The sequence below is a fragment of the Canis lupus genome, chromosome 6, assembly GCF_048164855.1.
Source record: "Canis lupus baileyi chromosome 6, mCanLup2.hap1, whole genome shotgun sequence".
Classification (NCBI taxonomy): domain Eukaryota; kingdom Metazoa; phylum Chordata; class Mammalia; order Carnivora; family Canidae; genus Canis; species Canis lupus.
Window position 1 is genome coordinate 75090949 of NC_132843.1, and position 26717 is coordinate 75117665.

General features: G+C 37.5%; 1 protein-coding gene and 1 non-coding gene across 12 annotated transcripts; both read right to left on the reverse strand.

Annotated features, from left to right (window-relative positions):
- Positions 1 to 626: 626 nt before the first annotated feature.
- On the reverse strand, positions 627 to 26717 carry CD55 (CD55 molecule (Cromer blood group)). Of its 11 annotated transcripts, none has more exons than XM_072831242.1 (12): positions 26556 to 26717; positions 24796 to 24978; positions 23229 to 23420; positions 22505 to 22604; positions 21341 to 21426; positions 17599 to 17787; positions 13639 to 13698; positions 12730 to 12795; positions 9667 to 9687; positions 4930 to 4999; positions 2800 to 2905; positions 1519 to 1687 (listed from the first exon to the last, which is right to left on the reverse strand). In XM_072831242.1, exons 1-11 carry the CDS (start codon positions 26644 to 26646, stop codon positions 2803 to 2805), a joined length of 1161 nt encoding a protein of 386 aa, XP_072687343.1. In that variant the 5' UTR covers positions 26647 to 26717; the 3' UTR covers positions 1519 to 1687; positions 2800 to 2802. The 11 variants fall into 11 exon arrangements, 8 of the variants coding, with proteins under 8 accessions (XP_072687345.1, XP_072687344.1, XP_072687338.1 ...); XM_072831240.1 differs by having other exon boundaries at positions 13588 to 13698; XR_012033282.1 differs by lacking the exon at positions 4930 to 4999.
- On the reverse strand, positions 19919 to 20020 carry LOC140636091 (U6 spliceosomal RNA). The gene has a single exon (XR_012033418.1). It is a non-coding gene; the product is annotated as a U6 spliceosomal RNA (small nuclear RNA).

Sequence of the window (26717 nt, forward strand, 5' to 3'; positions counted from 1 at the left end):
GGGTACGCGGAGTAGGCCCTCCCATTTAACAAACAGATGAATTAGTATTTGGCTATGTGTCTATCCATATCCAACACAAGAACTTTTTGGAGAGTTAAAAGAACTTCCTAATATTAGAAACTATTAGGAAATTATTGTTAATCTTGTTAGTTGAGACCATCATGGTTAGATAGAAAACATATCCTTATTACTAGAAATACATATTTTAGTATTTATAATGAAGTATCATGATGCATATGGAATTTACTTTAAAATACTTCAACAACAAAATAGATGAAGCAATATGACAAAATAACTATTGTTAAATTTAGTTATGTGTACATTCTAGTCTATTCCAACTCCTACATATAATTGGTAAGGTGGTAAGAATGAATAATAATCTAGAAACTAATGTGATTGCCCTTAGGGAAATCAGTAACAAGTGACACAACTCTAATGTGAGAATATGACATGCTTGAGAAAGTACAATAACGTATAATTTAAAAGTAACTGAAAGTGATTCACACCAGGAGAAGCAGAGGACAGCATTCTAAACTACTTACGGGAAGCAGGAGAAGGATTTCTTATTTAAAAATAAATTTTTTATTCTGAGAAAATAAATTTCAAATACTACATGAGACCAAAAATTGCGATCAATTATTTATTTCTATTTAGGGAAAATAGATTTTTCTTTACATATATTCTTGAACTTTTCTTCCTATACATGTAAAACCAATTCATTCACCAACATAAATAAATATAAATAAATTAATCTCAATATTACAAAAGATTTACAATTTGGCTATGAACATCTCACTTCAGAAAGATACACCCTTTTCTCATGTTAATATCATAACATCTCTGGATATTTTTAAAGACATTAAGTCAATAAAGATACCTTTCATGCTTTCATAGGGGTCTTTCTCCAAGTGAAAAAAAAAATTGTCCTAAAACAAAATTATAGCCAATCCATCTTACTTACAAGTGAGAGGCTAAGTCTTGTTGTGGTACCTGTACTTGTGTGACAAAGAAGGAATTATTTCTTCATTCTATGTTCTTCCTTTGTCCCCAACTAACCCAAGAAAATCAACTCTTGGGTCATAAGCATGTTTTTCCTTTAGGATATTTTGCCACCCCATTCAGACTCATTTTAATGGAATAAGAAAAGATGAAAGTGCCCTCCAGTCAAGTGTTATTTTATAATAGGATTCATCTCTTTTTGGCAAGTTTGCTCAGAAGAGACTGATTTTAGATTTTTTGTTTGTTTGTTTGTTTCTTTCCAATATCCAGTTACTGTTTTTAATTTTCTTTGTGAACAAAATAATGTACATATCTAGTGGGGAAAAATGATATTTTCTTTTCTTCATGCTTACATTCTAAGTATGAACAAACCTCTACACTTTCCTACACTTTTAGGAAAGTAATCACTCTAAATCTTGCAAGTTGTTCTATTGGTTTGGGAGTGTCCAAGGACAGATTCACTTCTCCTTGCTTTGTTGATTTTCCTATGCCCCTTAAAGACAAGGATAGTATGCAGAATGAAGAGCACTATTCCATTTATTTCGTCCACTCCTTCAGAAAGGTCTAAGAAACTAGAAATATTCTGCATACTTGTGTGCACTTTCTTCTTAACTCTTCTTCGGATAAATCAGCTAGCCCATGGTAACTAGCGTCACAAACAAGACTGTCAATGTTACACATGCATGTCCTGAAAATTAAAAAAGAAAAGTAAAATCAAAATAAATTTATTGACTGATGATACACATTAATCTTTTGGTTACCATGTATGATAAATGGAATGGATGTATGGAAATTATGGAATGGATGTATGGATGTATGGAAATTAATCGGTTAACATGGCATGCAAAACAAATGCAAAATTAGTAAGTTATCCAATCTCGGCCAGTGTACATTCTAGGGTTTAGTAGCTAGAGTAACAGCGATTAAAACAGGACACTTGAGTTTTTCAGTTTCTTGAAATTAAGTGGCCAAGTTAGAATCAATTCAGATACTTCCGATTAAAAGTCAATGAAGACCCCCGACATGGGCAATAGAGAAAAGTATCATCAAAAGACACCTTGAGGGGGATCCCTGGGTGGCGCAGCGGTTTGGCGCCTGCCTTTGGCCCAGGGCGCGATCCTGGAGACCCGGGATCGAATCCCACATCAGGCTCCTGGTGCATGGAGCCTGCTTCTCCCTCTGCCTGTGTCTCTGCCTCTCTCTCTCTCTCTGTAACTATCATAAATAAATAAAAAAATTAAAAAAAAAAAAAAAAGTAAAAGACACCTTGAGGAAGACACCTAGAATGTTTCCTAGATATGTTCCTATTAAGTTATTTTTGCGTCATAATTTTGTATAACATGAAAGGGATGTAAAATCTATAAACATGACTTATAAAAGATACCATAAAACAAATCTCAATATTTCCTATATACTGGAAACTCTCAAAGCCACCAAGCAAAAAGGAGAAACAAATACAATAAAAGCAAATCATCTCATGATGCAAAGTCATAATGAAGGCATTCCGATTTGCAAGCCCTAATTTCTTCCCCAAATATTTGTGGCATTACTAACATCTAATCATTTCAATAAACTGAGTGCAAAACGCAAGATGAGATGATGAATGAAGAATGGATGACATGTCATGCTAATGAATGATCCAATCTGTTAGTCATTCACTCAACAAAGAAAAACCAGTATGACAAGATAACAGAGGTCTGGGCCCCTATTATTCTTGAACAGTCATGGATAAATCCTGTACCAGCTGTGGTGATGGAGATTTTGCAAGACACAGAAGTGTGACTTTATAAAACCACATACTTTTTATAATTTAGCAGAAGGTCTTACTTCTGAGGCATCACCAGTCACAGTTAAATTTTGAAACACAGCACTGAATGCTTTGCTGTTTTCATGAGGGTAATAAGAGCTGAATAGTAGAGAAGGAAAACACTAATTGAATTACATAATTTTAACTTCGATCAAAAAGCAGTATCAGCATTTCCTTACAATCACATCCCTTTTATGAACTAAAACATATGCAAACCCAACATTTCTAAAAAAAAGTAAATCCTTTGATAGGCAAACAAAGGATCACCCGATGAAGGTACATGATCACCTTTACATCAACTCTCTTCCCTGTCCCTATTCAGATCCAACTTTTAGTTATATTGGTATGAAATCAGGAGCATAACCAGGAATGTACGAAGTTAGCTCTTAACTTCAACAGCTTTTATTTCCAAAACAAGGCAAGTGGAGTGTTTTTTAAGTGCACATGAAAAAGGCAAATACTTTCTTAGGGGTTAGCACAAATTTCCTCTGACTCCGAAATAGAGGAATTCAGTTTACTGCGAAACCCCAATAAAATTCAAAACAAATATTCCATTCTTCTACATTTCAACACTTTCCATCCCAATGGAACCATCATGGCCAATTATTTTACCGAAAAGTGTGTAAAGAAACTGAAACCACCTGGAGAGGGCCCCATGAGCTCCACATTCCAACCAACCCGCCTCACCTACCAAGCCACAAAGCACTAGCTCTGGAAGGTAAACCCATAAAGCTCTAATTCAAAAGGAGAGCCAGAACAAGGGCAAGGAAGTACATAAGATGAGTGCTTTATTTTTTTTCCCACGGTAGCTTTGCTCAAGCATCTGTGCCAACTTAACTCACTTTATATGACTCTGAATTCTGTTCGTTTTTGGTGGACTCTAAGCCACATTCTTAAAGTGTTTCTGAAAAATCCGAAATTAACATATTAACTTAGATAAGTTAATACTGTATAAATTAATGTACTTTACCATATATAGCATCTAAAACATTTTATTGACAGTAAACACGTATCTATTTAAAAGCTCACAAAGCCCAGGACGCAATGGCCAGATAGTTTTACTATAAGCCCGAACCATTTAGTGACTTAAAGAATATTTACATACTTTAGCTCACAACAGGCTTAAATAATATTGTTAAGAAGAAAGGTAAGAGTACAGAGGGTAAAAATTAGATAGCTCACATCACTTCTTAAATTAAAACAGGCCATTTAGTAACAGCAGTAGAGTCATTTTTAATTAATGAGAAAAAATAGACAGGCATTAGGGCAGTTCAGAAATAATTCAAGTTTATATGAACTCTACACTAAGTTTTCTGAATAGTAAAATACATGAAACAGAGGAGGATCCATTTAAATAAATCCTCTGTCTACAGGATATGTCAGAGCCAATTATGACATTATCCTAACACACGCACGTTGAATGCAGGTCAGATATTTCAAATAATACTGATTTTTTTTTCTATGTGTTGCTGTTTTACCATCTGATGGCTTTCCAGGTACTAAGCAACAGTCTACCTTCTTCACAGGTGGCAGCTCATTTGATCCTTACTACAATCCCCTGAGGTAGGTGTTCTATTTGCCCCACTTTACAAATAAGGAAGGAGGCATCAGAGCAGTGACATTGCCCGTTTTCACCCCGCACAGGTGATTCCTGTGAATCCCAGGAGGATTCAATGCAAATGGTCAAGCTCCTGGGCCTGCCCTCTTAACCACTGTTTAGCTGTTCTGGCGTGTTTTAATGAATACAACCCAGAAAAAGGCCGAATCACAGGCAATCTGACAAGTCTGTTAGAGGCTGATTTTTTCCCCAGGTTTTTGGCTTCTGTGTAACACACAGATACTACCAGAAATTGTACTGAGTGGGGAAAACAAGGTGAGTTGATTAATTGATGGCTTTCAAATCGTTTTCCTTTGAAACGTTAAAGTCCTTGAATCTACTGAAGAAGTAAAAAATGAAAAAGACAAAGTCTGTTCACCTAGGGAATTACAGAGAAAAGGAATCAAGAGATAGGATGTCAAAAAATACAATTAAGCTAAGAAAATTATGGTCGGATAAAGTGTTAAGTTTTACTGGAAAGAAGCTGAGAATACATTTTTTTTTAATTATCAGAATTTCTGCTCACCCTGATTTTCCATAGTGCCAGAAAATTTTGATTATAATTAGGATAACAATTACAGTACCAGCAACAAGTCCTTGAGGGGGGAAAAGATTTGGTAACACAGTTAATAGAAACATGAGCAAATAAATATACAATGCAGTTTCACAATGACAAACACACTGGTAACAAGCCAAGTTAAAGAAAAACAGGAGACAGGAATTATATTCTGTGTGTGGCTTTCTTAGGTCACAAGTTTGACAGTAAAAATTACATGCTATTTATCTTGCTTTCGGTAAAAGAAAAATGAAATAAAATATTTAAAACATCATCATGTTCAAATAAAATGTTTCTAACTGGTTGGGGAGAGGCTTCTGAAGTATTTCAGCCCCACCATGCTCAATTTTAAATGCTTTTTGATCATTGATCATTCCAATATGATGACTGTGTAATGTAATTTTAGGACTAGAAGGTTTCTTGGAGTTCACTGTCATTGTGTAGATGAGTAAACTGAGTCTCAGAGAGGCGAAGGCTACATATGTGGTTAATGGGGAAGCCATTTACTCTGTTCCTAGGAAAGATAAGAGCTGTAGGCATTTTGCCATCACAGGAAAGGTAGTATCACCTGTGCATGGAGGCTAGCATATGTTTTGCTTACAGAATATGCTGTTCAGTGTTTAGTCTGTTGTAGATAAAATTTCATTTAGGAAAGCTAACATTTCCTTTTAAGATCAAATGCACTATTTTGAGTTGAATGACAGAAAAATAATTGGTCAAATAAGTTGGTCAACAATAATTTTTACAGCTTGATTTTTGACACACCATCTTTCTTCTCCAAACACACCCTTTCCCCATACCATTCTTTGTCTCCCTTTTCCTCCCTACTCCACCCCACAAAGTCCTTGAGCTCTATTCTTTTGATCTGTATTGCAAAGGAAATTACACATGACACCAGGAAAACAACGGAAGCTGATGTGACCAAATCCCAAATTGGTTCCAAAATCAGCAAAAACACACATACCACACAATTGCATTGTCATAGGGATACATGATGGAAGAAAACAGCTATTTCTACAGCAGGTTAAGTTTTTACAGTATTTTACCCAATCAATTTCTTTCACTGATCCCCTAGCTCCAGATTGTTAGCTTGGAAAGACTGAATTCATAAAATAAATCATGGCTCCTCAAAAATTTGGGTTTTTTTTTCCCTTCACCACTCCCATGAACGCCATCATCTTCAATGATTGTAAGACCATCCCATTTTCAATTTGAATCATAAATGAAGATCGAAAAGTTTAAAGTGACCCAAAGTATCTGGATGACAGAACTAAAATCTTATTCTTAGAACACTGACCAGCAGATATATGTAATTCTAGAAGAATATGTGCAGAGACTGATGTTTTCACCGGAAACTAGGTCAAATACAGAAATATGAGAAACAAGATTCTACATAAATGATTCCTCAGTAAATTAATAAGAGTATTACTTCTCAAATTATAAACAAAGATATCTTAGTGTATAAAGGCAATAGCTATGATCTCAAAATTTACTTGGTATCTATGGAAAACCAACCCAAGTGATTCAGTCTCATTTTAAGACTTATGACTTAGAATACGTGAGGCAATGGAATTATGATTATACCAACATTCTGAATCATTAATTGAAGAGCTTTTAGGTAGGAAAATTATATAATTTTAGAAAACAGTTTTCTCCAACTAAAAGGAGTATTTTAACAATGTTCCTCAATAGGGTGATATTTACAATGTTTAAAACACTATAAAGAAAGCCGTTTGTCACCTTGTATCTCATTACTCCAGTAACTAGAACAGTACTTGGCAAACAGTAGGAAGTGTTTAGAAAATATTTATTATTAAATAGCATTGAATAATCTTTTTGCAGATGAGAAAACTGAGATCAAAAAAGGCTATGTTGAATAGTTTATCACCAAAGAAAAAGTGATTTCTAATCCCAGGTTCTGGACACAATTTTAATTGTTCATAGTATGCTCAATAAAAACACCTGAAGGTTATTTGAATACCATTTATGTTAAATGGGTACTAAATTAACATGTACAGTATCCATCCCCATTCCTGAAGAAACCAAGTCAGAATTCCACTAAAAGATCTGATATTAATTTAAGGATTCTATTTCTGAAGAAATGTGGGTTTGTCCAGTCACTTCAAAAGATCTCACTTATATATATATATAATAAAGTGGAAATGCAGTTCATATGCAAAACTAAAGAAGCTGTTAATAGGTTGTTCTTCCTTATAATCCTATTTAACCTAATAGAATAAAGGAACTGAGGTCTGTAGACAGTGGAGGTCACACCAGAAAGAGTCTTTTATAGAAGGGAAAAAAAATGTGCTTGAGTAAACCTTAAGTTTTCAGATTTATAAATGACAATTCAAGACTACTTCCTTAGCAACACCCATAGGACCCTTAAAGGGTTTTGTTTTTATCACTGGATTTTCTGTGCCTCTATATTTTTTAAGTGCGGGAAATTCAAATGCCTCTCTGGGCAGCCTAAGCAGATCAATGAAAAATTATATGATTATGTTATCTTATTTCTTAACTTTGAATTAAGCTTCAAAGACTTTAAAGAGGGATCATAAATGAGAACATGGAGAGTCAGAAAGATTAAGTTCAATCATCTGGGTTGAATAATTACTAAATTAAAAACAAAAACAAAAACCAACAACCAACAGGATTCAAGGCCCAACTCCAAAACATAAGCCTGTCTTCTATACAATGTCAGCATAAAAAAAATCAAAAAACAGAAATAAAAGCAAAAACAAAATACAACTATGTGAAGCATGTACTCTCAATGGGGGTAGGAGTATCCCAAAGGGGTGAAAAAAAATCTTACTTTTTTAAGGTATAAAGTATAGATATACATACAGACTATAAATAGATTTACAGTATATCAATGGTAGTAAAATTTCATGGTGGGGGTTATTAGGAAAAAAAATGTCTAAGAAGTTCTGTGAGGGGGAGAAGGCAATAAAGAAAAAACTATTTTTGAGAAACACTGGTACAGAGTCCGCTGAATGGATAGCTTTAAACCTCACAATAAAGTCTTCACTTACGTGGCAAACAAGAAAGTTCTGAGATTAGTCTCTTTCTTAGCAGAATTAAATAGGAAAAATTCAAATACTTCCAAAGTTCTAGTGTCATCCACATTAGTCACTAACATTGCAAGGTAATCAAGAAAAGCAATTTCCTTGCAAGTTGAGTTTGCTTATCTTCCAAATGAAAAAAAAAAAAGGTGGCAGGAATAAAAGGCGCAGCATAAGGAATTTTGTTAACGACATCGTAATAGCATTGTATGGTAGCAGACGGCAGTACAAGGGTAGTGAGCACAGCATAGTGTATATACACTTGTTGAACACTATGTTGTACACCTGAAACTAATGTAACACTGTGTGGGTGGCAACTACACTCAAATTTCTAAAAAAAAAAAAAAAAAATTGATAAAAATAAAATGAGAAAAGTTACCCAATTCACAGAGTACATTGAAGAAATAAAGATAATTTTTAGGTTCATATTTTACAAGTATGGGATCCCAAAGAAAAATATTGCCACATGTCTGATGTAAGAAAAGGGAAAGAGCTCCTCTTTATTTTTGAGCACAAACTGGAATTACAACTAACTCTAAGGGAAAGTTTCTGGGAAATCACATAATACATACTTCAAGAATTTCAGAGAAAATAAACACCTGAAACCTTCATTGGATGCCACTGCGCAGGCGAGAAAAAGCCCATCCACTAAACTTATCGTTGTTAATATTAAATGATGAAATCATGAAGTTTTCATTTAGAATACATTTATTTCTATTTAAAATATCAAACAAACAAAGTGAATTCCAACTGTTCAAACCTTCCAAGATAAGTATTTTAGCTAAGGAAAAGTTCATTCAAAATATAAAAGAACTATAAATAATAATACGAAAATACTACTCTCAGCTTCAGCCCCTTGTGTCATTCATGCATACAGCAATAGGCAACTTTAGCTTATAAGAACATAATTTAAAATATTCACTTTTTTAGGAGTATATTTTCTATTGGACATTATTTATTAACATGCCAACTTAGCTGTATTGCTTCTTAACAAACGCTTCTTTCACCGTCTTCTTCGGGGGTTATTCATCTTCTTGTTAAAATGTGTACCATCAAATAATATATTTATGAACACTCAAAAAAGGGCTGGAATAAGGGCTAGAAGAAATCGCAACACAAATATGTCCTCCTATCTATAACAACAGAATAATTGTAAAGCTATCTTTGCTTTAAATCACAGACAGGGAAAGGAAGAAGAAGAGGATGCAATTAAAGGTAGCATTCCGGTTTATTTGGAAGAGAAGTGAAGGAGTAGTTTGCGATTACTTATAAAATATTTGAGGCTTAAAAACTGTATTGATAACTGCCTACTTCTTCTTGTTCTTTGGCCCCTAGAATGATTATGCATTGACACCATAGGCATTCAATAATACTTGACTGGCTGGCTAAATGACTTTAAGTCACCCTAAAATTACCTTGGAACAAGAACATGGTTGGAAATACTTAGGAATATACCGAGTACCTAATGGTGTCCAGCAAATATGTCGATAAAATGCATTTACCTTTCTTCTCTTTGACACCTTTAAACATCGCATTTTAATAGTATTCTTAAGACACTTAAAAGACAACATTCTCTTCCAGGGATATGGACTGTACAGCCCACAGTAATGACAATTCCTTTTAACTGCCGAAGAACCAAACTTACCAGTTGTAATGGTGCTAGCACCTGAAGAAGAAAATAAAAGAAAAAAAAAGAATTACAAAAAAAAAACAATAAATTTAAAGTCAACAATTTGCTAGCAATTTAACATATATATCCACAGAATGTACTTGTTCAAAAGTAACTCAGATTTTCATAGCTGAAAGAAATAATTGTAAATAAATTTATGAAAAATTATATGTTAACTTAATCCAACAACATATATACCAGTATCTATATCTATTCAACGGAATCAACACTATAAATATGAAACATGATAGTTAGTGAATACTGAAACACCATATAATTCAGTTATATGACTTGATGGCAAGAAACAAGTTTGAAAGCTTACAGAGTAAATAACTACAATCCAATCCCATGACCAAGAAGCTATCAGAAACTGAGGTCTCTCTCAGCAGACTCTATCAAAAGCTCAAATTACCATAGCACGTTAATTTTTACACCTTTCGAGGACTATGGAAGTGCCACTGCAAAATAACTTTCAAATAAATATATTGATAATAATACGCTGCTCTCTTAAGTAGTGAACAGATTTACTCAAAGTACCACTGAGAACAAGGAGATATTATGCAGCAGAAAAACCAAAGAATTTGGAGCCAGCAAATAGATGTTTAACTCCTAACTTTGTCCCTATAAGCTGAGCACTATATGAATCATACAAATTAATCTCTGAGCCTGTAATTCATCATCTATAAAATGAAGCCAGAAAGGCTTATTTTGCAAAGTTGGCACAAGGACTCATGTCTAGAAATGGGAAATGCATGGTACACACCGCTATGGCACATACCCAGCAAGTAGAAGCGACTTTCTTTTTCAATTTGAGCATAAAATAGTATATGATTTTTAAAGAATAAGCTAACTGCACAAAAGAGAGAAATCTGACTCCAAATATTGGTTGTATTTTCATCATAATTATTGACTCAGGTTTCGTTCATTTTTTTTTCAGGTTTCATTTAAATTTGTTTAATTGTCTTATACATGTATTTTTTTTTGCAGAAAGAAATAGTTCAACAAAGTACTGTAACAAATTTATATAAAGTGGAACTTATTTCTCTTTGCCTTGCTCCATGAAAAATCAGGTGTACTCATCGTAAAACCTTTAGGCCCAGGGAGGTCATAAAAATTGGAGAAGTTGGTAACCTCCTACGAGTGTTAAAAGTAATGAACTAGATCTAAAAGCGTCAACACAAGCTATAAAACCGATGTTGAGGGCCAAAAGTTAAGTCAGATAATGAAACATACAACATGCTGTTCATGTAAATCATAAAAAAATACAAAACAATATCATGTACTACTAATGGATACACGCATACAGCATAAGAATTAAAACATAGCTAGGATGCTTACGTACCAAGCTCAGGAGAGTCAGTGCCTTAGAGGGAGAGAAACGGAAGTGGCACAAGACATAGTATCTGTAATGTTCGAATTCTTAAGAAAAGAATGGCAAAAAAAGGCTTCAAGAGAACAACTGTGAAATGAATGAAATCCCTATGAAGATATGGTCATAATGTGTAAAACTATTTTTAAAAACTTTAAAGAGAGGGCAACCTGGGTGGCTCAGTGGTTTAGCACTGCCTTCAGCCCAGGGTGTGATCCTGGAGACCTGGGATTGAGTCCCACGTCGGGCTCCCTGCATGGAGCCTGCTTCTCCCTCTGCCTGTGTCTCTGCCTCTCTCTGTCTCTGTGTCTCTCATGAATAAATAACTAAAATCTTAAAAAAAAAAAAAAACAACTTTAAAAAGAGCTATAAAAAACCCACAGTGATTTGATGCCATCGAAGAATGAGCAAAAGCAGGCAGGAATGGCTTAAAGTTTCGTGTACATGCATGTACTTGGCTTTTTTACCTAAGGAATCAAGAAATAAAGGAAAGTTCAACAAGGATACAGGTGATGTTTCAAGCTCTTAAAAATTATCTGGGTGATGATGGTAAAACAGGGTTCATCATAGCAGTTCTGAAATTTGGACAAAATACGGAAAAGCAATAATCACAATGATTTGAAGGCACTGGTGGGGAAACTAAGAAGACAAGCAGAAGCTGGCCGAAGCCAAAAGAGGGAGAACCATATGCCATGAGGGAAGGCCCTCGGCCATGTGGCGTAGGGGGCAGAAGCCAGGGTCCTACTGGTTAGGGAAGTCAGAGGACGGAGTTCAGGATCATCGACAGAGCACCTGTAAAGTAAGGGGGCAAGTCGGAAGGGCTGCCAATATTTTATTTCTTGATGTTTGTAGTGGTTACACAAATATTTGCTTGAGAAAAGTTACTGAGCCATACATGGGTGCTTTATGCAGATTTTGTGTGTGTGTGTGTTGACTTCAACTAAAAAGTTAAACCAATTTTAAAGAAGTCTCTTCTGGCTCAAAGTCCTATTGAGATTTCCCAAAGAATTGAAAAAAAAAAAAAAAAACAAGGGTGGGGGGTCTCTATAACAGGGAATAAGAATGTCTATAAAAATTTTGGCTCTATATTAGGCAAGTTAATAGACAAGGCAAGAACATCCCGGTAGCCTGAAGCAGCAGTCATCAGTAAGAAGGGTTTCATTCATTCACTCAAAGCGTATTTCTGAAGTCTACAGCGTATTTTACTCCACTTTTCTAAAAATTGTCATTTAAAGACCCTGTGTAAATATAAACTATTTCAAAGAATTCTGCATTTTCTGTTATTTAGAAGACACAGTTGACACGCTCTACCAAATCAGCGACTCTACGGAACCTAGAGAGATCCTGGAGCATGCTGAAGCAATGGGTCTCTATCAATAAACCGGACCCCGAAAATGACCATAAGGATGGTACATATTTGGTTCTCTGAAGGATCTTGAGGAACTCAAGGACTCCCTAAAGCTCAGATAAAGAACAGAGTTTCTTTGCCAAACTTAATGTAGCATTGTTTTCATGGAGCCCCACTCTTTTTATATATTATTACAGAATGTTTCACCCTCACATACTCCCAATCTGCCTCTGAAGAAAGTCAAGAGTGTTCATAGGAAAAACTCGTTCCACCATAGCACATTAGATCCCCACTCAGGAAAACCTGAGTAGTGTCAACTAACCTGAACCGGGGGTCCCTCTTCCTTTAGGTGTGCTGGTTGCTCTGGGAACAGCTGAACTCTGTTTTGCTGTAATATGAGCAAAGGTCAATCTTTTTGTTGTGTGGAGACCCTTAGTCGTTGGGGCATGTACAGCAGTGGACTTTTGTGTTGCTGGAAGGCGCTGTGTAAATGAAGCTTTCGTTGTGGTGGATTTATGGGTTGCTGGGATGGCCTGTGTAGCAGATGCATTTGCCATGATGGGATTCTGGGCTGCTGATGGGGTCTTTGTAAATAGAGCATTTGATGTGGAGGATTTTTTGGTTGTGGCTGAATCATTTCCTGTGGTGCGTTTCTGAGGAGTTGATGGGACCTTTGTAGCTGAAACATTTACTGTGTTGGGTTTCTGAGGAGTTGGTAGGGCTTCTGTAGCTGAAGAACTTACTGTGTTGGGTTTCTGAGTTGATGGGGCCTTTGTAGATGAAACATTTACTGTGTTGGGTTTCTGAGGAGTTGATAGGACTTCTGTAGCTGAAGAACTTATTGTGTTGGGTTTCTGAGCTGATGGGGCCTTTGTAGCTGAAATATTTACTGTATTGGGTTTCTGAGGAGTTGGTAGGGCTTCTGTAGCTGAAGAACTTATTGTGTTGGGTTTCTGAGTTGATGGGGCCTTTGTAGCTGAAATATTTACTGTGTTGGGTTTCTGAGGAGTTGACAGGACTTCTGTAGCTGAAGAACTTATTGTGTTGGGTTTCTGAGGAGCTGATGGGACTTCTGTAGCTGGAACGTGTGCTGTAGTGGTTTTCTGAGGAGTTGATGGGGACTTTGTAGCTGGAACATTTATGGTGGTGGGTTTCTGAGGAGCTGATGGGACTCTGGTACCTGGAACATGTGCTGTAGTGGTTTTCTGAGGAGCTGATGTAGCTTTGGTACCTGGAACATTCGCCGTGGTGGGTTTCTGAAATCCTGGTGTGACTGTAGAAGTCTGAGAACCTTATGTGGAAGAAAAATGTTTAAAAAAATTAGCTAAATAATGCTGTCAAGTTAAGACTTAGGAACAATTTGCTTGCTCTAGGACTTCTCTCTTTCTCTCCCACAAACACCCAAATACAAATATGACATTTAGGAAACCAAGTCTAATTGTGATTTTCCCAGGGAACTGAAACGATGCATTGTTTTTACTTTAATATAAATTATACCTGTGGCCAACTAAAGTAGGTTTACACCAAAGTAGTAGTACTGAGGTTCTTAAGCTGTTTTCCGTGTAAAGAAAAGAAGCCAAAGTCAGAGTTGGTGGTGATCTCATTCTGCGACACACCCCAAATTAAGATATTTTCTCTCACAAAATGTTTTCCTTTGCTCATGCCAGGACCAAAGAACCAGATATAACCGCTGGGCAGGCAGAGATAATCACAGCATGGTTCCTTTTTCTAATGTTTTCAGGACATGTAAGTGACCTTGGGAACTTGTTCTGTTTTGCTTCTTTTTTTAAAAGTAATACAGTTGACCTGAATAAAATAACTCTTTTTCCCCTTGTGCCGGATGCCAACTTTACACATTTGAGTTTAGTCCCTCAAGGGACTATAAGACTACAGATCAGCGAACAAACCTCTCAAGTGAACTCGGATTAGGATCCTATTCTGAAAATCACAAATCTAACCATTTAGTACAATGTTAGCTCTTCAGTGCCTGTTGGTTATTGGGGTTGCTTACAAACTCCCTTCTAGGGCAGCTGAGTAGGGCTGCATTTCACCACACACTAGAGACGGTTGAGAATTTCTCTAATCCCTCTGAGCTTTATCATTTCTCATGGGTGCAATGAGGACAAAAACAAAGCAAATTTGAGAGCATGATGGTAAGGACTGAGAGAAATAACGGAGGTAAGTCATCTCACACAATGCCTGCCCCTGGAGCAACCCATTTTACCATTCAGGTGTGCCACCACCAGCACTGCCCGCGCATATTCTGCTCCACGTACCCAGGTGCTGTGTCACTTATTTCTGCTTCCCGAATCTACCTCTGAGGACGGTGGAGAAGTGATAACTCACATAAAACACCTGGCCAGAAGCACAGCCCTTAGGCACGCAGACAATGATGGATGGTAATATTAGGGTAGGATTTTATATGGACTCTTCCTCTAAGATGCTCATATATAACATTGATTCTGTGTTGCACTAGGCTGGTTCTCATTTTTGGTCCAGCAGGCTTACATGCTACCATAGTTTATGTTTCCTGGAAATGGCTCTTCCAGTTGTCTTTTTTGGTTTTTGATGTCTAGTTTAATTCCATCACCATTGGCGCACTCCAAACTATTTCAATCTTCCAAACCACATCATGATTTAGAGCCCAGCATATGGTCAGTGGTCCATGTCACTTGAAAATTTTTTTTCCATCTGTCCTTATGGGGCTTCCTTATGTCCTTATGACTCTTAGCATGTCAATTTTTAAAAAGTTTTACTGTTGCTTCTATAGTCTTATTGATTTTTGGTTGCTTATTCTAACAGCTATTGAAAGAGGTATGTAGAATTCTCAAACTATAATCATGGAATTTGTCTATTTTTCTTTCTGTCCGTTTTTTTGTTTTTTGTTTTTGTTTTACATGTGGATGGAAGCTTTTTCTCGAGTGTTCATAGATCGCAGATCGTGATAGATTCCTGTTGGATGGACCCCCTTTATCATTATGAACTGTCATATCTTAAAGTATTCTTTGATATTAATAGAACTGGCACCAGCTTCTTTTTTTCTTTTTGGTAACTGTTTGCAAAGTATATTTTTCCATCCTTTACTTTTGACCATTCAGTGTTTTAATCATTAAATTGTGTCTCTTGTAAACAACGAATAGGTCTAATCTGTGTAATCCAGTCTGACTCAAATTACACTTAGTGTAATCTGAGTTTGAGTACACTACACTTACACTTGAGTAATCTTACTCAAATTACACTTAGTGTAATTACTGATGTAGTTGGGTTTATATTAAACACCTGACTATTGGCTTCCTCTCCCACTCATCTATTTTATGTTTCTCTTCCTCTCTTGTTTCCTTTTGGATGAAGTATTTATTATCATTCCTTTGTTAGCTTATGATTTATACTTTCTGTCACTATTATTTTCCTGGCAGCCCTAGTGATTACAGTAGGTATTAGAGGATAAGTCAATTATGCAAAGTAACAATTTTACAACCTTTTAGTATTGCCAGAGGCTTTTAACTTTTAAATTCAATTGACCTCTTTCTGCCTTTTGCTCTGATGCTATTATATACTCGTACTTGACATACAAGTCAAACCCCAGAAGACACTGCATTTATCATTTTGTACAGTCCATATTCGTGTACTTTGCTAGTGTGCTTCATTTCCTCTTGCATTTTCATGTTTTTCTTGGGATTATTTTAATTCTACTTGAAGGAATGCCTTTACTTTGTCATTCTGTGCAGGTCTGGTCTGCTGGTGACAAGTGCCCTTAGTTTTCATATGAGAATATCTTCATTTTGCATTCAGTTTTAAAGGACATATTCATTGGGTAAAGGATCCTAGGTGAGCAGTCATTTTCTTTTCTTTAACTTGAAGGATTTCTTCTTATTGTCTTTGGCTCCATAATTTTTGCTGAGAAGTCTATGATCAGTTTTAGCGTTGCTCCTTTGAAGATAATGTGTCTTTTTGTTGCCTGCTGCTTTTATCACTATTTTGAGTTTCCAAAATTTTTGCCATGAGATATGCCAGAAAGTGGTTTTATTTTTATCCCTGAGAACCTCTGGAATGGGTTCATGTATTTGGAGCATTCTATTATCTCTTGGAATACTTCTTTTTTTTCATTCTGTTTATCTCTCCTCTTAGCTAACCTATGTTAGAAGAGTTTCACATGTCTCAAATAACTCCTGAAATGTTATCTATACTTTACATTTTTCTTCCCTCTTTGTGCTTCTGGGCATTATTCACGAACCTTCCTTTCGGTTCCTAATGCTGTGCCCTAATCACTGTTAAACCTATGGTGCTCTTTGTTTCAGATTTTAGATTTTTCAGTTGTAGCATATCTACTCCATTTTCATAGATTCCAGTTCTTTGTTGAAATTCTTTATTTCTTTTTTTCCTTTAATACCTTAAACATATTAATCACTTATCTTAAAGTCCTCGTCTGTTAACTCCATTATCTGGATCTCCTTGATCTGGATTTATCTTCCCCTGATTTGGTTATAATTTCTTGCTTCTCTCCAGGTCTAGTAACTTTACTTTCCGTTTTATACCCTTCTGCATGATTTTAATATTACTTCACTGTCTATGTATACCATTTATAACAAAAAACTGACTACATTCACAAATTCATGCTAACACAATTCTAAGTATAATTATAAAAGCAGCATTTGCTCGAGTCACACTGGCATTCACATATAACATTGCGTAAACAAATACCAGCTGCTAGGGTCACTATTTCAATCCCTCACCTTAGTCTAAGCGTCCCTCACAACTGAATAAAATAAACCATACATACAAAAAGTTTCCCTCACAACTATTAATAAAATTAACCATTCATACAAAGCACCTTTTGTATGAATATTAACTTACTGAATGTGATCTGGAGAAATGGCAAATTTAAGTGAACTTACTAAAAATGTGAGACATATTATGTGTGTGTGTGTATCATATGCTATATGTGTGTATTTATATATTCATACATTTTACATTACCCCATGTTTTCCATATCAGTGGTTCCTCCTTCCTTGGAAATCACAGACCCCTCTGAGAATCTGATGAAATATTGTACCCCCCCCCAGAAAAATGCAAATATGCATATGTACCACATTTTACATTCATTTCTCAAGGAGTTCATAGAATCTGTGTAGTCCGAGTATAGACCAAAAGGTAAAAATAAAACAAAAATACAACTATGCAAACTCATTACCTCTGCATTCAGGTGGCGGGCCGCTCCATTCTCCTTGATCATCTTTAACAGTACAATAAATAGAGTTCTCTCCAATCAGGGTGAAGCCTATCGTACACTTATATTTTACAGACTGTTGATACACGTAAGTCTTCTGTGGATCATAAATTAATCCATTGCTAATTTCTGGTGGATCTGGACAAAAAATCTCTTTAAAAAAATCCAACATAGTTTATATTAATAAAACTGCCAATTACTTACTTTAATAAGTTAGGACTACAATATGTTAGATAATTTGTTTAAAAAATTAAAAAATCTACCATTTCTAAATTCAGCATTATCAACCAGAGAGCTTAGAAATACCTATTAAGTAATGAGTAGTGTGTTTGGAGTTTTGGATACAAATGGTATAAAACATGAATGCTAATTTTGAGATCAAAGTATAGAAATGAGATTTAGGAGGAGCCTAGTGGCTCAATTGGTTAAAAGTCTGCCTTTGGAAAAAAAAAAAAAAAAGTCTGCCTTTGGTTCATAATCCTGGGGTCCTGGAATTGAGCCCCATATTGGGCTTCCTGTTCAGCAGGGAGCCTGCTTCTTCCTCTCCCTCTGCCTGCCACTCTCCCTGCTTGTGCTCCCTCAATGTCTCTCTCTCAAACAAATAAATAAAATCCTTTAAAAAAAAAAAAAAGAAGATTTGGAACATACATGTAAAGCAAAAATTATAATAAAGTCCTCACACATTACATACCAAACTGTGTAAGAAAAAGCAAATACTGCTGGAGTTCAGAGGTGAAAGCAGGGCAGAGATTTTTAAGGAGGAAATGGAACTTGAGTTTAATACTGAGCTATACCCAGGACGCCTGGGTGACTCAGCGGTTGAGTGTGTCCGCCTTTGGCTCAGGACATGATCCCAGTCCTGGGATCGAGTCCCGCATCAGGCTCCCCGCAAGGAGCTTGCTTCTCCCTCTGCCTATGTCTCTGCCTCTAAATAAATAAATTAAAAATCTTAAAAAAAAAAATACTGAGCTATACCCTTCTGCTAAGAGGGCAGAGAAAAGGGCATTGCTCTGCATTCTGGAGGGAAATGATGCCAAAATAAAAGGAGCCTAGAAGTCACATGGCATACTTAGGAAACAGGAATAGATCATTTGAACAGAGCAAAATATCTAAAGTATCAGGATTACATTTTGACTTTCAGGATAAAATTTTTTAAAGCAAATATTGACTCACAGTCTTTTACTTAAAGTAAACTTATTGAGCAAGAGGTATAAGTAGAGTGGCTCTAGTCATACCTGGCAGTAGCCCTGATAAAAAATGCAATGGCTCACACTGTCTAGAGGCAGGAAAGCAATGTGATCACTTGTGGACATCAAATTTTGTTACATCGGGTGGCCTTAAGTATCCAGAGAATACCAATAAATGTTTAAGTTACTTTTAGGCCACTGATCAAAGCAAGGAGCAAGAGCAAATTAATCTGATTTACACTGGGCTAGGGTGCATGATGACTACACATCACCATCAGTACAGTTCAGAGATTTTCTGAGTACCTAACACCTACCAGGCATTGTTCTGTAAACAGAATTGCAAATAAGATATTAAGTCCTAGGTCTTAAAATAAAGTGACAAAAAGATTCAAAGATTTTCATTTTAATACAAAATAGTGAGGCTTATCATAGAAGTGTGCACCATGGCGTAGAAAGAGATAAGAACAGTTAACTAGAGGGGAGGTCAAGGAGAGCTTCTAGAAGGAGTACCAGAGCAAACCCTTAATAAGGGGGGGAAAAAAAAGGAGAAACAAGGAAGAAAAGAAAAGCTAAGCAAAGAAGGGGTTGAAGGACATTCCAGGCAGAGGTAGTAGCAGGAGGAAAGATGTAGGGCAGTCTGCGTGGGTAGAGCATAAAGTGTGAGGGCAAGACATAAGCGTGAAGTGGGTAGACCATGGCTACCCTTGTATGCTTTACTAAGGAGTTTAGGCATTGTAAGTGACGAGGAAGAAGCTTGAAGAAGGAAGAGATAAGCTGCATCTGTATTTCAGATGGATCCCTTTGGGTAGAGTGTGGATGAAAAATTAATGGAGCCCAAGAACGGAGGATGGGAGCCACTGCAATCAGTGTCACCCTTGAACTCAGGCAAGTGGGACTCGTGCCCCAGCTCCCACACTTTAGAGGTCATGCTGTGCCCCTCCTCTCACTGTGCTTCTCCCTACCACGTAGGGTATCTGCAGGGCTGAAGGTATGCTCACTGAGAGCTCCTCCTCCACCTCATTGTAAACCATGCTCTAGGAACTGATCCTCGGAACTCCCCCTGCAGAGCCTGAAAGGGTCCTTTCTTCTGATCCATATATATTTTTTAGTATTACACAGATTTGCAGGTCATCCTTGAGCAAGGGCCATGCTAATCTTCTCTGCATCGTTCCAATTTTAGTACATGTACCACATGGTCCAGATTGTTGAGAATGGCCTATACTGCTAACGTGTACACCTGTAGCCCAAAATTCAGTGTCGTGGGGAAAAAGGTCTCAGGGTCCATGACTTGGGCGTGGAGGGCAAATTGTCCATTTACACGCATCAGAGACCTCACAGAGCCAAAAGGGGGTACCTATTTGAGTAAGTTTGCTGTCCAAACTTAACTTTAGTATCACTTACAACATCCCTTACTAAATGGTGGAAGTGAGAAAAGTGCGTAGTGAGGGGTAACAGTGAAAATTTCAAAGTAATAATAATAAGAAAACGGAGAAGTAGCAGACATAAGAGGGTAGAGCGCAAGGTGGCGGGCCATGTGGGGGTGTACTTGGGTGTGACCAGCTTACTCCAGCTCTTTGTCGGCAAGACTTCATTTTATTTGTCTTCATATCAACTGACCCCATACATACATTTCCTACCACAGTGTATCAATCAAGACGTGCTTAACAAATTACACTAAGTCTATCCCACTTTTCTGCTCCTCAAAACACCAAAAACTTGACCTGAGCAGTAATTTTAGCAAAGATGGGAGACATAATGCCTACATTTTTAAGTTGTTGCATTTTTTTTTCTATTAAGAAAAAAGAAGTATGTTACACATATTTTACTCCTCTCTATTTTCAGGAGACCTATGTCTCTCATGGATAGAAATTTGACTGGGTACATACATTTATGATACTATTTCTATGCCCTATCTCCCTCTGAGAAGATTCTCAAGTCCAGAAATAATATTTCTTCTTTATTGTGTAACCTTATTTCTCTAATGATGAAAAATAAATCACACCTCAAAACATGTATAATTAGCTCAGTTCATAATCCTAAAAGAGGCAACTCTGGGTCCTGGAAAAATGATGGGTTTGAAGTCCAGAGATCTGGGTTAAATGCCTTCTCCTGCCACTTATCTTGGGATGTAGGGTCAGATGAAACAGACTCTCTGATCAATAGTATTTTAATTCATAAAATTAGGAATTATGAAGAAAGAAAACCCCTGCATCTATTTTGCTTGACTGTTAGAAGGAAAGGTAGGATAATAAATGACCAACCATAATACACACCTGTTTGCTGTGTATTTTTTTGTTTTGTTTGTTGGGTTTTTAAAATCCTGTATCTTCACAGCTAATAAATTAAGAAACACTACTGATAAAGATCTTTAAATTAGCTAAGACGCTTTCACCTTGGAAGGTGAGGTTACTCCAAATACACAATGTGGATAATTTTTAATGAGAGAAAGTAATTTACCATTGATTATTCAGCCTTATAACCAGAGTGCTTAGGGTTTTTTTTTTTTTTTTCAGTCTTACCTTGGCATTCCGGCAACGGATCACTCCACTCAACACTGTTGTCTGCGAGGACACAGTAACTAGAAATTGCACCAACTAATCTGTATCTAAAGCAATGAAGGGAGAAAAAAAGTTAGGTCCCATCCACATGTTTGGCTTCCCTGAAGTTCTCCAAAATATCATCCTAGAATATTTACTCCACCAGTAGATGGAGACAAAACAATGGTTGATCAAAGTTCACGCAGGAGTTAATAGGAAAAGAAAAAAATTAAATTTAAAAAGTGATATCCAAAGGATAAAGAAATGCAAGATATGCAACACATTTTTTATTTGTGTGGGCCCACATGAGAAAATGTGAAAGCGTTTTTGAAACATTTTAAAGTGCCATAGATGCTTGAATATTTTATATTTCCGAGTTCTAAAAGATCAACACAGGCTTCATAGAATAGTAGAATATATTTGTATTTTAAGGCTCAAAGTACTCCCCAAATTTAATATTAATCATATGAACCATGCAAACATCTCTGTTTCGTACAGGAGATGCATGACACTGATATTTTTAGTTTATAAAGAGCAGGGACACAGACACACGGAGTAAAATATCATAATTCAAGATGCAGATATTTAATGAGAAAATGAACATAAAGTTTCCAGCAGTCTCTGAGACAGATATTGATGATACCCAGAGTGAGTTCCTTTTCCCTACATAGAGAACTGAGAAAAGACCTCAGGTCAGAATGACATTTTCATATTAGGAATAAATGTTTTTAACACATAATATTATATAACAAGCAGTTTGTATACAGAAAAAAAAATATGCAAATTCACTGTTAGGTAAAGTAAGGATTGGTTTCATTTGAACACTTGAAGGATTTAATTTCCACAAGTGCCAACATATTATAAGGTTTTTCCTTTACTAATCAAATTTAAAATTTTTTAGTGAATCATATATGTACCGAAATCTAACAATTGAGAGAATTTGGTGATATAAGAAATTGTCCTTTCTTGTTCCATTTTATTAAATTTAACCATGATGAGCTCATGATGAAAGATCTTTGAGCAGAGGAATTGTTTTATTGAGACTAGCTTGTAAACACTGATCACAAACCTAAAAACTTCAGTCTTAAATCCTATTTTTAAATTTGTTAAATATAGAGTATAAGTGTGTAGCATGCCAAAACTTACCCCACATTACACGAGAAGGAGATAGATGAACCAAATAATATGTCATTTGGTATAGTGACATGACCATGTCTTAAATCTCCAGGATTAGGACATGATTTTTCTAGAAGAGAGCACAACTTGATTTTTTTTTCATTAAATTATCAGGCCCTTCTGTGCAAATTCATCATCTGAACTACTGACATTTCATATCCCTAGACTTTTAAAATCTTGCCTTTGTTTTGTAGGTTTCAAACAAGGCACCATATTTAGAACATATGCTTATTATATTCTAAGTACCCTTAAACTAATTAAATGTGATATCTGTGAGTGAATTGATACTCCTATATCACAAGAAATTAGTTTGCAAAAAAAAAAAAAAAAAGAAATTAGTTTGCCTAATTTAAAACAAAATTATAGAATTACTCTGATGGCTCTTTTCAAAATAATTCTAGGGAATCCCTGGGTGGCTCAGTGGTTTAGCACCTGCCTTTGGCCCAGGGCGTGATCCTAGAGTTCCAGGATCGAGTCCCACATCAGGCTCCCTGCATGGAGCCTGCTTCTTCCTCTTCCTGTGTCTCTGCCTCTCTTTCTCTTCTGTGTCTTTCCTGAATAAATAAATAAAATCTTAAAAAAAAGACTCATTCTAAATAATAATATGCACACAAAGATTTCTAGCATGAATGAAAGAAGAAATACTGTTTCCCCAAATACCATATGATTAAGAATACTCTAAAATTATACTCACTTTTACAAAATTCATCTGGCTTGGACCACTTAAAATTCTTAAGGCAAGTTAGTTTTTCTGAGAGAGAATAGTCTCTTCTGTAGCCTGGACGACATTCATATTCCACAACAGAACCCTCCGGGAAATAATTCTGTTGGCTGAAAGACTTTTTGAGAGTTGCAAAAAGTAGCCTGGTTGGAACATCACAGCTACCTAAAGGCATTAACAAAAGCAACAGCATAATGAATATTACCTTATTTTAGAATCTAGGTTTAATTATCCAGAATTGTTTGGTCCTTATGTCACCTTTTTCTGTACTCCTTTGTACATATTTGGTATTTAACTATATTCATATCACTAGGACATTTAGAGTGCATCAAGCATATTCACATATATACTTCTATTTTCTACTTAGTAAATTTGGTACCTAGATATCACTATGCCAACAATTCAGGAAATATATATAACCCATTTTAATTGCCAGGTACAGTCTTGGCACTAACCTTTGCCTGCCCTATGGAGGGAGAGGTGAGACAAGAACTAGTATTTCCAGACCCTGGGCTAACGTCCTGAATAACAACAATAACAGTAAATAGTAATAGCTAATATTTATCAAATACTTCTAAATGTTTTCTACATATCAACTCATTGAATCCTCACAACAACCCAGAAGGCCATGGATCTCATGAGCTAGTGGTATACATACAAGTATTTACAAATGGTAAATATCTGGGCAAATGTGGCTTTGTAGAGGCGTGCTATAGTGGATGGGACGTTGGATTTATAGTCCAAAGGCTCAAGTTTGGACCCTGGTTCTCCTGTGTAAGACCTCTGATCTCAAGAAGTTACTGATCTCTGGAGGATGATTTCCCCAGACTATTTCCATACTGAAAAATGGGGGTTAGAGTCCTTATTCCACTCATGGGGTTGTCTGGAGGAGTCAATGGAGTAATATATGTAGAAGAGTTATAAACTCTACAACATGATACATGTGCAAAGGCTTAAGTACTTCAACCCACTGCCTTCTCTCTAACCAAAAAGTTAAAGCTGATTTCACACCTGGTTTCAAAAAATACTTGTGGCAGTTTCAGTATTTACTCTACTTTGTATTCCCCAGGTTGTCCAAAGCTGGAAACCAAGTCTTATCTTTATGTTTACTCATATGTGTCAAAGTTAACACAAGACTATGCATCTAATGATAGATTTTTGAGGAAAACATAGAGAACTTTTTAAAATGCCACCATGGAGTTGTATTTGGTAAGTGAAATGAAAATGAAATTTAAGAACACAGAAGACCTATGTTAATGTGTTGCAAGGTGATTGCCAAACATATTCATAGATAATTTACTCCCTAAGTCGTACTTATTGTTTATTTTCTCTATTAGTTCAGGATGTACAGCATCGGGGGATAAAAAAAACAACAGAAAAAAAAAAACCCAAGCCTGTTAATGAAGCAGCAGGACCTATTCTGGGAAGTAATGTAGTCAATTAGCCGTGGTGTGAAGTGCCAGGTATACCCTGGGGTTTCATAATGCTTGAAAACTATCAATTACCAGTCACTCTTCTACATACAAAATTAAGAACTTACGGTTGCAAAATTCGGCCACCTGTGACCATTTGCTGTCGAGGCAGATCACGGAGTCTGATTTGCCAGGAACTTTTACAAAGCCTTCATTACATTTGTATGTTACTGTGATGTTTTCAGGAAAACTGTCGCGATCTCCCAAAATTGGTTGGGCATTAGGTACCACTGGGGGAAAGGTGCAATTACCTAAAGAGGAAAAAAAAAAAATCACCAAAAAACAGAACTGAAGGAAATAATACTTGTCAGTTCACAGCAACATTTCCTTTTCCAAGAGGAGTTAGGGAAGCAGCCAGGGCTTCTGATGCACATGTTACATCCCCTCCCAGTGCAGGAAGGACACACCAGAAACTTGCCGGGCTGCCTGTCTTGTCATCAATTCAGCACTAAAATAAAGACAGAATCAAGCCCTCCTTCTCATCATTATTATTTTTTGAGTGGTTTCGAGTTGATCTCCACATTGGTGCTGTTGCTGAGCCCACAGGAAAGACAGATGCCCCCATGGACGTTACACCTGGAAGGGGAGGCCTGCGCACTTGCAGCGGCCTGTGCAGCACACAACCCGACTCCTGTTTAAAAGGTGAGGGTGGGAGTCCCCAAAGATACAGATGCAGTGAAATGCCAGGACACCTGCACCCCGATGTTCATAGCAGCAGTGTCCACAATAGCCAAACTGCGGAAGGAGCCTCAGTGTCCATGGAAAGGTGACTGGATACAGAAGCTGTGGTCTATGTATACAACGGAATATCACTCGGTCATTAGAAACGACAAATACCCACTATTTGCTTTGACATGGATGGACCATTTCATCCATGGACCATTCCAATACCATGGAGGGTATTCTGCTGAGTGAAATAAGTCAATTGGAGAAGGACAAACAGTATATGGTCTCATTCATTTGCGGGATATAAAAATTAGTGAAAGGAAATAAAGGGGAAAGGAGAGAAAATGAGTGAAAATATCAGTGAGGGAGACAGAACATGAGAGACTCCTAACTCTGGGAAATGAACCAGGGGTAATGGAAGGGGAGGTGGGCAGGGGGTGGGGGTGACTGACTGGGTGACAGGCACTGAGGGGGGCACTTGGCAGGATGAGCACTGGGTGTTATATGTTGGCAAATTGAACTCCAATAAATAAATATATATATTTTTTAAAAAGTGAGGGTGGGGGCGCCTGGGTGGATGAGCCGTTGAGCATCTGCCTGTGTCTCTGCATGACCCTGGGCATGACCCCGGGGTCCTGGATCGAGTCCCACATCAGGCTCCCCACAGGGAGCCTGCCTCTCCCTCTGCCTGTGTCTCTGCCTCTCTCTGTGTGTCTCTCATGAGTAAATAAATAAAATCTTAAAAAAAAAAAAAAACAATAAAAAATAAAAGGTGAGGGCGGTCAGCCTCTTGGCCTCCCGCCCGTAAAGGTGTGTTGGGGGACCGGGGATCCCTTTCTGAGCCCTGCGGTGGGGCTTGCAGGTGTTTGGCCCTCGGGCTCCTGAAGCCCTGCAGGCGGGGATCCCGCCCCGCAAGCCTCCCGCCCCCCCAAACTGCAGGTTAGCCGCGGGGATCCCGCCCGGCCCCGGGGGACCCCGCTCGCAGCGCCCCGGCCCGAGGGGGCGGAGGACAGGAGCAATCCACCTGCCCACATTCCTCACCCCCCACCCGGGTCCCCAGACTCCTCGTGGTCGCGGAGACGCGCCCAGCACCCAGCACCTAGCACCCAGCTCCCAGCCCCGGGCTCCCCCGCGGGGCGCCCCCGCCCCCGCCCCCGCTCACCCCGCGCGGCAGGTGGACGCAGCAGCAGCAGCAGCAGCAGCAGCAGCGGCAGCAGCGGGGGCGGCGGGGTCAGCGCGCGCGGGAGGCCCATGGCAGCGGGGACCCGCACCCGAGCGACACGGAGCCGCCGGCCGGAGCTGGAAGGAGCAGCCGCGTCTAGGC